At 42.3% G+C, this 12,756-nt stretch overlaps 1 protein-coding gene across 1 annotated transcript in view; it reads left to right on the forward strand.

Moving 5' to 3' along the window:
- Positions 1-10,306: 10,306 nt before the first annotated feature.
- PLGRKT (plasminogen receptor with a C-terminal lysine) overlaps positions 10,307-12,756 on the forward strand; it is a 45,942-nt gene continuing 43,492 nt past the window's right edge. Inside the window, exon 1 of the mRNA XM_065879515.1 lies at positions 10,307-10,387. Coding sequence (XP_065735587.1) covers positions 10,307-10,387 — 81 coding nt within the window. The remainder of the gene's footprint in view (positions 10,388-12,756) is intronic.

Consider the following 12,756-nt stretch of genomic DNA (forward strand, 5'->3'; position numbering starts at 1 on the left):
TAGGTTTCATTCGCACTTGTGCATGAACAAGACAAATAGAAACATGAATTATAGACTAGAGTAATAGACATTTTACAACCCCAAGCAAAGGCCCCTGACCCAGAATCTCTTGCTAATTTTGTGTTAATCAGAGCTGACATAGCAAAAGAGAATACCATAGCAGCATTTTAAGAGTAAGATAGGATAGTGACACACTGACCTCAAACACTGAGGTAGACTTGGAAAGTCAGAAGCAACATAGGCATACTTCTACCTCTTGAAGTCCAACTCTCTGAAGGCAAGGCCCCAGGGGGTGAAGATAAGCAGTTTCCCCAAACCTAGTGAGGCCTGGCCTAGGTATGAATTGGACAAGGTGGTTCTAGTTTGCAGCTGATATATTGTAGGGTTGATATCAATCAAAATCATGGGGTATCCATTATTCTGTATGTCACAGACTCTAACAGTTATGAAGATAACCCTCATTTGCTTGGTTTAGATAAAGGGGATAATTAATGCCTGCTGTAACCACAAAAAAATTAACCCAGTGAACTCATCATTTTTCATGTGTTCTTGGAGATCCTAAGAGGAAGATGGGGAGTTGGCATGGGGAAGAATAAAGTCTAACATTGACATGCTTGTTCCCAGGTTTGCTTAGAAGAAGTTTAATGGACACTGTCAGGCCAAGCTTTGCAGCACTTCCAGGGATTCTTGCCACAGAAGGAAGAGAAAAAGAATGAAGAATGAACTCTGGGTATGGTTTTTTGATGTCCCTGGATGGCCCAAACAGATGTTGTGTCCCTCTTGTGAAGAGCTGCAAAAGAGAGAATATATAATAAGGTAGATAATTTTATTCATCAGAGTTCAGGGACTGTTTTCAACTTAAATTGAAATGCTACCTGGGATTCCAGGTAGGAGACCAGGCTGAATTTCTCAGAGGTGCAGGAGGCTGAGAGTCACTGGCTAGGAACAGGGTTATGTGAGTGGCATGGGCTGTAGGTGAAGGAACTTATCAGGGGTTTAGTCTAGTGATATGGAAACCTCATGGTTGAGAAGAAGGAAAAATATAAGCAGCTACTGTAAGTGGAAAAAATATTTGGAAAGAGAGAAATATCTAGGGAAGATTTTAGGCGTTTCCTGTTAAATATGCTGTGCAGATCATTTGCAGGGACTGCTTAAGAAAGCTTATGTGTTATTCTTAAGTGCTTCAGCTGTCAGTTGATGTTTTCTTAGATTGCTGTTACATGCTTGTACTGAACCATGTGAAGCTTCAGTTTTATTTAGGTTACACTCTGAAATATAATCGCCCACTGCTCAAAAAAGCTTTCCTTGACTTGGCTGCCTCCTTAAATTACTATCATCTCTGATTACTCCATTTCAATGGCAAACCTCAACAAACTATATCATCACTTTTTCAACTATCAAGTTAACAAAACAAAATGCAATAATTATAATAAAGATTATAAATATAGCATTTTTATAAAATATATAGCATTTTTTGTCAGACACCATGTCTTGATGATTTACCTACATTAGCTAGTTTACATTTTACAACAATTCTATGAAGAAGATACTATTATCGCCCCTATTTTATTTTTAATTAATTAATTAATTTATGGCTGCGTTGGGTCTTCATTGCTGCATGTGGGTTTTCTCTAGTTGCAGCGAGCGGGGGCTACTCTTTGTTGTGGTGTGTGGGCTTCTCATTGCGGTGGCTTCTCTTGTTGAGGAGCACGGGCTCTAGGCACATGGGCTTCAGTAATTCTGGCGTGTGAGCCCAGTAGTTGTGGCTTGCAGGCTCTAGAGTGCAGGCTCAGTAGTTGTGGTGCTTGGGCTTCATTGCCCCAAGGCATGTGGGATCTTCCCAGACCAGGGATCAAACCCGTGTCCCCTGCATTGGCAGGAGGATTCTTAACCACTGCACCACCAGGGAAGTCCCTATCACCCCTATTTTAGACATGGGGATACCAAGGCACAAAACTTAAGTAACGTGTCTGAGCTTATATAACTAGGAAGTGGTACAGCTGAGATTCAAACCCAGGTACTGTGGCTTTAGTGTCTATGCCCTTAACTACCATATAACTGTATCCTTGTTCACTGCTGGTGGCATCATGTATTTGTTCAACCTCAAAAAATTAAACATAGAGTTACCATTTAACCCAGCTAATTCTACTCCTATGTATATAACCAAGATAATTGAAAACATAGGTACAAAAAGTTGTACATGAATGTACATAGCAGCACTATTCATAATAGCAAAAAGTAGGAACAATCCAAATGTTCATCAGTTTTGAATGGATAAACAAAATGTGGTATACCTATACAATGAAATATTACTCAGTCATTAAAAAGAATGAAGTACTGACACATGTTACAACTTGGATGAACCCTGAAAACCTTATGCTATGTGAAAGAAGCCATATACAAAAGGCCATATGTTGTATGATTCTATTTATATAAAATGTCTAGAATACACAAATCTATCGAGACAGAAAGCAGATTAAGAGTTGCCAGGGGCTGGTGGGGGAAGGGGGACTATGGGGAGTGACTGCTAATGGGTATGGGGTTTCTTTTTGGGGTGATGAAAATGTTATGGAATTAGGTAGGGGTGATAGTTGAACAACATTTTGAATATACTAAAAGCCACTAAACTGTACTCTTTTAAACGGAAAATTTTATGATATGTGAATTATATCTCAATCTAAAATTTTCTAGGTAGGGAGAAAACAAGATTTGAGTCCACTGCTGCCATTATATTACAGTGCCATATGGTGTCACTTGAGGAATGGACAAAGTCCAGAGAAGGCTGTCCAAAGCTCAGTGATGCTCTGCTGGTTCAGATTGCGCCCAGGCTACAGTATGCCCCATGAATGAAGTCTAAAGTTAAAATTCAGACTGTGTTCCAGAGTATGCGCAACACAATTCCAGAATAGCTTAATACTGAAGACTTCTATCATTATCCCCACACATGCTCTTCTTCATAGACTGAAGTTCTTGGCTAAACCTGTTTCCCATTTTAATGAAGAAATTCACACTCCTTTCAAAAGCATCCCCTTAAAAGGGAATACCTCTAAGCACATCTTGAACTTTCAAAAACTTTTAAAAAATTTATTACTCTATAAACTTTTATTTATTATTCTAAATATTCTTTTTTAAATTCTGGGGCTTCCCTGATGGTCCAGTGGCTAAGAATCCATGCTTACAATGCAGGGGGCCCAAGTTCCATCCCTGATCAGGGAACTAGATCCCACATGCCACAACGAAGATCATGCGTGCCGTCACTGAGACCTGATGCAGCCAAATAAATAAATAAATAAATAATTTAAAAAAATAAAAAATAAATTAAAAAAAATAAATTCTCATTGGAGTATAGTTGATCTACAGTTTTGTGCCAGCTTCAGGTACACAGCAAAGTGAGTCAGCTACACACATACACATATCCACTCTTCCTTAGATTCCCCTCCCATATTGGCCACCAAGGAGCACTGAATAGAGTTCCTTGTGCCACCCAGTAGGTCCTCATCAGTTATCCATTCCATACATAGTAATGTGTATACGTCAATCCCAATCTCCCAATTAAAAACTTTGTTTTCTTAAAAAACTACTTTATGGATATACAGGGAAATATTGAGTAATTTTACTGTCCTGAGGTAGGGGACTTTAAATGAGTTGAGGACTTTACGGATTTTACATCAATTCTTTCTATAATATGTATACTATTTAATCCAGTATTTCCAATCAAAATATTAAAAAGCTATATATATATATGAGGCGATCATCATGATGTTATTTTTTTTAGGGTCTGGGAAGCCATCTAATTCTTTTTTTAAAATTTTTTATTTTATATTGGAGCATAGTTGGTTAACAATGATGCTACTGACAGTAGCAAAAAAAATCAGAAATATCCAGTGATGGATATTGTATACATACTTGCTGAAAATCTTACATATATTAAATGGTATATATGAATTCCATTTAACAACATGAAAATCCTTATGCTATAATACAAAATGATTTTTTAAAGTACCTATTTGTATGTGTGTATAAAGCATATATACATACATTCACAAATTCATACAATTAGAAATAATATACACACCAGTTAGTTATATGTCATTTGATATTGAAATAATTTTCCTTTAATCTTCTCACCCCACAGTCTATAAAATGTGTTCAATATCTATACCAAGATTTCTCTCAATTCCCAGAGTAGATATTCTCATAGTCACTTTTTTCACTTATATTTTAAAATACATACAAGAGTATTTATAATGTATGTGTATAAAGTGTATCCATTGGGTTTCCATCAGGAATCAGAATTCTACTCAGTTGGTCTGACTAAAGAGATCTTAGATGCTAATTAAAGGAGTGGGGGTAGGGTTAAGAGAACCATCTAGCTCCCAACCACCAAGTTGGGGTGAAGAACCATCAGGCTGAGAGTATAACAGCAGCGGGAAACCCATAGCATCTCTAGGCTGAAGAGCAAGGGAGGAGAGCATTTTCAGAGCTCTGTGAGCTGGAGCCACAGAGGAGGGGCCACGGGTCAAGAGCTGAAGTTGTGGAGAGACACAACCACTGCCAGATCCTCAAACAGAGAAAGAATGGATAAAACATACCCTACCTCTCTTTTCTACTGCCTCCTGTCTCCTGTGGATGCCTCCAAAGTCCCAACCCAAATGTAAGCCAGCTGAGAAGAGCCCAGGTGCTGTTTTCCAAAGAGGTCAGCTGCTGGGGTATAGAATAGGGCAAGGAAGGGAGGAGAATGGATATGAGGGGAGGCAAATAGAAGACCGAGATAGTCTACCTGTTTTGCCACCCAGTATTTATTCTTTCCCTTTGCTCAGATGGAGAGAAACTCATCCCCTAAACATGAGAATCACAGAGTCCTACCAAGTACTATATTGCTTTGAGGTGACGGCAATACTCTGACCTAGAAACTAAATTATAATGTTTGTCTCCATCAGTATTCTTCATCCAAGGAAACAGGGAAAGGAAGGGCAGGGAAGAAATAATCAATTAACGTTTTATATACAGAGCTACAGTAGTCCCTGCCTCTATAGCTTGTTGCTAGGCTAAAATTGATAATCATAATTTCCTACTTCATTCACTTTTGTTTCCCTTACTCTATACAGTATCTTAGTAGATTAGGATTTTTTACCTGGTATGGTGATACAACACTTTAATCCCTGTATGGTCTGAAATTTAAGTGCTCCTGACTTTATCAGGTTACTGTAGTTATCTAATGATCATTATTATTGCACATGGGAATATTAACATATGCTCAGTGAATCTTTGGGAGTCATGCACATTTCTCCTTGCCCTCATTGTATAGCTGCAACCCAATTTCCTCTTTGTAATTAGGATCAGTTATTCCAATTCCATCATCATGAGGAACCAAAGTGATCAAGGGGCAGTTTCAGCTTCCAATTCAATGGAGCTATGGCTGGGTCCTCTAGTGGAAGCATTTCTTCCTTTTGAACTAGGACATCAAAGTATGATAAGCCCAAGGTTGTAGAAATGGTGTGCTGGATATTTTCATTTGTCCTAGGAACCTCTACAGACTGTATGGACCTGGCTCCCCTATCTTCTGGCTTTCTTGTGGATCCAGCCAATGGAAGATTTCAGCAGGATTTCCGAGCATGGAAGGACAGAAAGATGTATCTTTCTTTTCCACCCTATCCCCACTTGGAGCTGAGGTGCTAGCAGTGGCTACAACTATAGGATCTTACCCTCCTGGGCCAAAGGTCAGCATCGACTGCTTTCCTGTCCTGAACAACATAGCTCCTGTTGGTAGCCCTCTTATACAGCCACAGCTATGGCTCTCGCCTGGTTTTAGTAACTGCTCCCTTACCTTTGTTCCTTCAGACCTAGAGTTAGTAACAGGATCCCACTGTTGCTGGTTACTACTGTTTATTTAATGCTAACTGTGTGCCAGACATGGTGCTAAGTGCCTGAATATATTATCTCATTTAGTCTTCACAATCCAATAAATTAGATGGCTTTAGTCCTATTGTAGAGACAATAAAAGTAAGTTTTGGAGAGGATGAAGAGTGACAGTGATGGAGCTGGAAATCAAATCAAATATAGGTGTGCTTATGCTAGAGTCCAAGCACTCAAATGCTATCATACCAATTGTTATCCCCTCTTAAAGAGTCAAAGTTCCATATGGCTTTGCTTCTACGGTGCCCCAGTCACTCTGGCAACAGGTCGGTGTGGTGTTCGCTCACATACAGAGCCTAGGGAAGGTTAGATCCCTTCTCCACAGGTGTGATGGTCAGCCAGGGCTAAGGGCAGTGACCTTCCTCATTGACCTTCCTCAAGGCCAGAGCCTGGTGAAGTCCATGGTATTCTTCCAAGCCATTTAATAACAAAGAACAGAATGCCAACAGTTCCTCAAGTATTCTCTCAATAAAGCTGGGAGAGAGGCTTGACTTACTCAAGATAGAAATTACTAGTGGGGTGAGAAGAAATGAATCTCTCAGAACAGAAGGAGAGAAAGATAGCTCTGTCAAAAAAAATTTTTTTGATTTGGTAACTCTGGTCAAGTCTGCTCTTTTTCGTTTCCTGTCTTAATCTTTTTGCCACTTTAATGGTGGCAGCTCAACAGATGGAGTAGGCTGAGGCTCTAACAAATTAAATAAACTATGCCTGTGCTGAGATTTAAATGGGGAAAAAAAGTCCACGCTCAACATAAACCTATTCTATAAGAAGAAAAGCCCTTACAAATGTTTGTAACTGTGGATTATGCTTAAGTGACAACCGCTCACGAGACACATTCTCTTCTAGAAACAGAGCCTACAAGTGGTGGTTGACATCGTATGTGAACAACTGTGAGATGGCTCATTAAGCTGTATGGAGGTTTTAGCTCTGCGAGGGAGCATGGATTGCTCAGGCTCCTCGTGGGTAACTGACAAACCTCACTGAGGACTTTAAGTGAGATTTCCATTATGCTTCTTCTGCCTCCCCTCAAAATTTGAGTCGCTGGATTTTGAATTTGCCTTTTTAACCCGCCCCTTCCAGGCGCCAGGCGGGAAAGAAAACACCAGGCCTCCTCGGTCAGGCAAGAGGGCCCTTTAAGGAAGACGAGAGCTGCGCTGATAGGCTGAGGCTCGGAATCCCTGCCATGGCCAGCCAATCCCAAAGCTCTGCGGGGCGAGACCCGGTCCGTGAGGCGGTCTCGGACTCCGGCCTGGAGGCCTCTGCTTTGATCAGTGTTCCCGCACTTCCACTGCCCACTGCCCAGTGAGTGAACGCCGGCCGTGCGTGCCAGGCCGGCCGCAGGCTGCTGGGGAGGGCGGGTCCGCGGGGCTGCGTCTGCGTCTGCCGGCGCCGAGCTCAGGGCCTTGGGCTTGCTGGGCCGCGCTGGGGGCCCTCTCCTCGTGAGTGCCCTTGGCTCTCCCGCTCCTAGTATCGCCAACTTCGTTTCGGAGGAACCGCTTCTAGTGCTAAGGCTCCAGACCTCTCCCATACCATTGTAATTAAGTTGGGGGAAGTAGGCAGAGCGTTATCAACGGAAATCAGCATACCACTGCAGGAATTCCCAAGTTACTGTGATTGGGTCCAGGATGAGCGGGTGGAGTTATAAATTACAGAAAACCTACCTGAAGCTGTGAGTTCTCGGCTGGAATTTGCAGGGGAAATGGGCTAGTTGGAATGGAACCCAAAGACTTATTGAAAATGATTGTAATCATGCAACCAGTCAGAAATGTAGGTAGTTAATGTGTCATTCGATCAGGAAATGAGTCAGCGCAGAAACTTGGATGACAGAGGTTATGGGTCATGGAATTATCCTTTTTTTTTCTTTTTAAAGTAAAATCAAATCCTGGCTCCTAGATGCAACCTGAGAAGGGCTGCCTGGGACTTGTGGTCCCAACACTTCTTCCTCAGAAATACCCACGCCTGTTGTAATCTGTAGCACAGTTGAGGCAGGGTTGGAGCATTAAAGAGTCCTTTCTAAGGTCTCAGGAGTAACTGAAGGAAAACGGAAGGCAGAAAGGACCCAAATCAGCATTCTTAGCCCTCTGACACACGCTGGTGTCAAAGTTTTAAGTAGCAAGGCGTTTGTCACCAATGACAAAGTGTTAGCATTTTTGAAAGACTCACCTTATACAATTTGGTGAATTCAAAGTTACTCCTATTGCAAGGTCACTCCTGTTTATTTTCTGATATGTATTTTGTGAGTGGGAGAGTGAAAGCTGAGAGTATTGTGGATACCCTAAGGAACCTCCCAGACTTTGGAAAATGGCTTTCTTAGGGTGGGAAAAGAAGGAGAAGAAGGTTGAAAATACCGAATTCCAGGGCACAGTTCACAAGGTGTGGTGCACTCATTTTCAGGTGTGGTCTCCTTTGGGAACCAAGGGAAAGCTCTTCTTCCTGCTTGGCTTCTACCCTTAACCCGTGGGAATATCCCCTGATACATCGAAACTACAATCCAGACCCAAGAGAGCAAGGACAAGAAAAAGGGAAGCCTAAGTCCTAACTTTCCACATAGTTTCTCTTCCCTGGATGACTGACATGAGGATTGTCACTCCGCTTCAGGGAAGAGTCCACCCCCTTATAAATAGGAGCACTCTAAGGGACATAACTCTGACATACAGGGTGTGTGTGTGTGTGTGTGTGTGTGTGTGTGTGTGTGTGTGAATGGGATTAGAGGACAGCTGTTTTCTTTATAAATGTTTGCTGCATATGTAAAAATTCAATGATCTACTCCTACACGCAAAAGAAAAATAAGGAATGGCAACTTCCTGAGCTACACTTTCTCTTGTGTCACTCATGCTTTCTGCTCATTTGTGGGAAAGAGACACCTTGGTGACTGCCAAAATGGATAATATATTGCTTCTGCCTTCAGGCAAGTTCTGCTCTGCTGTTGGAGACAATGGACTTGGGGCTGTCAAATCTGGAGACAGCAGAGAACTTCTGCTAGATCTGCCCACCCTTACTGGGTGACTCTGCCTCTGGTCACTCACAGGATGGAGGAGGGCAGCGGCTGAGGGGTGGGGTGGGTAGGGAAATCTCATGACCTCCCAGGCCTGTTCAGGACTCTGCCTCTCCTCCTCTGGCTCAGCCTCCTGTGCCTAGCATTGAAGCTGACTCTGGCTCGGAGACCCCTATAAATCCAGGGTGCATCTCTGGCCAAAATACAGGGAAGCCAGTGAAGTCTGGCTTGTAGTATACACTTACTTGGAGCCCCATTAGCAGGGATAACCCATTGCGTCTGGCATGAAATATCCTCCCTCTCCCATCATCTTCTCACCAGTTAGCTAGAACCCAAGATTTTCTGCTGAGGCTATGGAAAATAGGAACTCTGTATGGGCTTCCCACAGAATATTGTGAATTCTGGGCAGAAAGCATTAGGAATGGCCACTCTGACCTGATGTTCACAAAGTGCTCAACAGCCTACCAAAGAGAATCAGCAACATCGCTGAAGCGGGTAGAGTAGTCGTAACTTCCCTGAGTTCTGCAGTCTTCTGAAGGTAGAATCAACAACTAACTGAGGTCTTCTGTACCTACCCAGTTGACTTAAGAACAGAAATTGGAGTTCTGGACCATCTAGAATTGCCAGCCCACTTAAGAACTTCTTAAGTAAGATAAATAAGATAGACGATACCATGTATTCATTTAAAATTTGTGTTTCCCAGAACATTTAAGTATCCTTAGGTTTTCCCCCTTTTGAGAACTTCAGTAGTAGCTTAAGAAGAAAAAAGTGAGGCTAGAGGAGGATGGCCAAGGGATGTTAGCAGTGGGTGGATGGAAAGAGCAAGTGGGTAGGAGAGGGGTAGGGATTATAGGAAGAGTATTGATATAGTAACCTTGAGATACCTAAAACGTCCTAAAATACAAATGCAAGGAGCACAGAGAAATCGGTCTTCAAGTTGTACAGTGCATCTTCTAAATCACTCCTCCTCAGAAGCAAAGGTTCTGTCATCCAGCTGTACAGAAGGTAAGAGGGTGGATGGTATTCACCCTGCCCCTCCTAAAAATGAGAGCGTTTTTCTTTTTTGTTTGTTTGTTTTTAAGTGCTCAGTTCTTCAAGATATACAGTGGAAAGAAAAATCAGGAAACATGAAGCTATAGAGCAGGAAAAGATTTTGGAAATCATCCAGTTCAATCAGCTGTTCTTATGTAAGTAAATGATGGCCAGACTGGTTAAGTTTGTCCAAGATCAGACAGCTAGTTAGGAGCAAAGACTAGTGTCCATACTGTGTTCCCAGGTCAGAAAATTTTCTTTTTTTACTTTGTCTTAAGCTCATGGTAGCCTGAAAACAGAGCATATGAGGATGCATGTAGAATATATTGTTTTAAACTTTGCTTTTTTACATTTTAGGTCAAGATGGGGTTTATATTTTCAAAATCTATGAATGAGAACATGAAAAGCCAGCAGGAATTCATGCTTATGAATGCCCGACTTCAGGTACATTTTAATTTTTTTAATTAAAAAAATTTTTATTTATTTTTGGCAGCGTTGGGCCTTCGTTGCTGCACGTGGGCTTTCTCTAGTTGCAGAGAGCGGGGGCTAGTCTTCACTGCAGAGCATGGGCTCTAGGAGCATGGGCTTCAGTAGCTGTGGCATGTGGGCTCAGTAGTTGTTGTTCACGGGCTCTAGAGCGCAGGCTCAGTAGTTGTGGCGCATGGGTTTAGTTGCTCCGTGGCATGTGGGATATTCCCAGACCAGGGCTTGCACCCGAGTTCCCTGCATTGGCAGGGGGTTTCTTAACCACCGAGGGAAGTCCTTCAGATACATTTTTAGATAATTAAGCTTTTATGTTGTTACAGTGGTTAAAGTTTCTGTCACATGTGCTCCAGCACTATGTTATCCTTAACCTCCCAAAAGGTAAAATGCCCTCGGTGCTCTACCCTCAAAGCCAAGATGAAGTAGACTACTAATTATCTGGTGAATGGGCTTGTTTAAATCTCTAATCTAGATATCTAATGTAAAAATTTCCATACTGCAGGAAGAGATAACTGCTTAGAGTGTATGGTAGAATAATGCCCCTCCCCCACCCTGCCAGAAACGACATCTGCATCCTAATCCCTGTGAATATGTTACCTTACGTGGCAAAAGGGATTTTACAATGTGATTAAGCTGAGGAGTTTGAATTGGGGGAGACCCTGGATTATCCTGGTTTATCTGGATGGGCCCAGTGTAATCATAAGGGTCCTTATAAGGGAAAGAGGGAGGCAAGAGGGTCAGAGTCAGAGAGAGAGAGAGATTTGAAGATGCTATGCTGATTGATGACTTTGAAGATGGAATAAAAGGGCCATGAGCCAGAAGATTCAGGCAACCTCTAGAAACTGGAAAAGGGAAGGATACAGATTCTCCCCTAGAGCCTCCAGAGGGAATGCAGTCCCTCCAGTCCATTCCAGACTTCTGTCCTTCAGAACTGTAAGGTAATCAGTTTGTGTTGTGTTAAGCCACTAAGTTTGATAACTTGCTATAGCAGCAATAGGAAATTTTAATACAGTGTGAACATTCGACATTGGATTTATACAATGGCTGGATAAAAAGATCAAAGCAAAGTAGAAGATTGTCTAAATGCCTAATATAGGTTATCAAAAGGTATTTAAAAATGTTGTACGTCAATCAAGTATTAAAAGTTTGACTGAAATTATTTTCCTAAGACGTCTAACAAAGATCTCTAGGCCTCTGTGGTTCATTATGGCCCTGGGAATAGACGGTCCTATTGTGAGACATATAGTGAGTGGTTAAAAGTGAGGACCAAAGCCAGGCAGCCTGGGTTTGAATCCTAGTTCCACCTCCTAACTAACTGTGTGGCTTCTGCTTCAGTCTCCTAACCTGTAAACTGGAGGTGATAGTATCCCCCTCAGAGGGTTGCTATGAGGAGTAAAGATGACGGTATATAGAGAGTGTGTAGAACAACGCCTCAGGTCTTTCGAACAATGTCTCTCACTCTATAAGCATTAGTTGTTGCTGTTATTATTGCTACTAAAGAGTGATAAGACTGTCTTGTGCAGGATAAAGATCTCTTTGGGGGGAATGGAACTGTTGAAAGAATAGGCAATTGAATTGTTTAACAGAAGAAAGTGACCTAGAGGAGACCAAACATTAGGTTTATGAACCAGCAAAGTATGTCACATACTCAGAGAGTCCTTGTCCAAGACCTCTGGAAACTACAGGGCTTTTACTTTTATGTCAGAAGTCAGGGTCTGTGAAGGGTTTGGGATTTTACCCGACTTGCAAGCTAAGAGATTAGCTTATTACTATCCCATGGATGCTGGCTGAACACAGGAGACACCTACATCAGACAGAGGACTTTATTACTCACAGCACAGCAAGAGCATAAGCATGAGGTTCGTGTCAATTCCCCATGCCTCTCAAGTCTCACAGAGGTGACAAAGATGGGTTCACATGGGTGCTGTGCACTCAGTGGGTTGGGGCACCCTTGAACTTTGGGAATCTGCTGCTTTTCTAGTTAATGAGGAGCTGGTGGAGTTGAGGTGGGGAGAACTTTAACCCGTTCCTGAAGGTTGTTCCCTGCAAACATAACCTCAAGAAATGGCCTGAATAAACAGCAGTCTGGGCCTTGCATTCTTGGCTTACCCAGAATGTGGGGGTACCTTCAGGGACCGTGGCAGACTGCCCCCTCAGTGCAATTGACCAGAGCTTTAGAACAGCCTTGACTTCTGCCCACTGATCCCAGCGACCATTATAGCTGGTGCTGAGGGTCAAACTGGCCGGAACACTATCAGCACCATTAGTTTTCAGCTTAGCTGAACCAAAGGTGAACCAGGCCCAGGCATTTAGGACAGTCTCTGTGAACC

The sequence above is a fragment of the Phocoena phocoena genome, chromosome 6, assembly GCF_963924675.1.
Source record: "Phocoena phocoena chromosome 6, mPhoPho1.1, whole genome shotgun sequence".
Classification (NCBI taxonomy): Eukaryota; Metazoa; Chordata; class Mammalia; order Artiodactyla; family Phocoenidae; genus Phocoena; species Phocoena phocoena.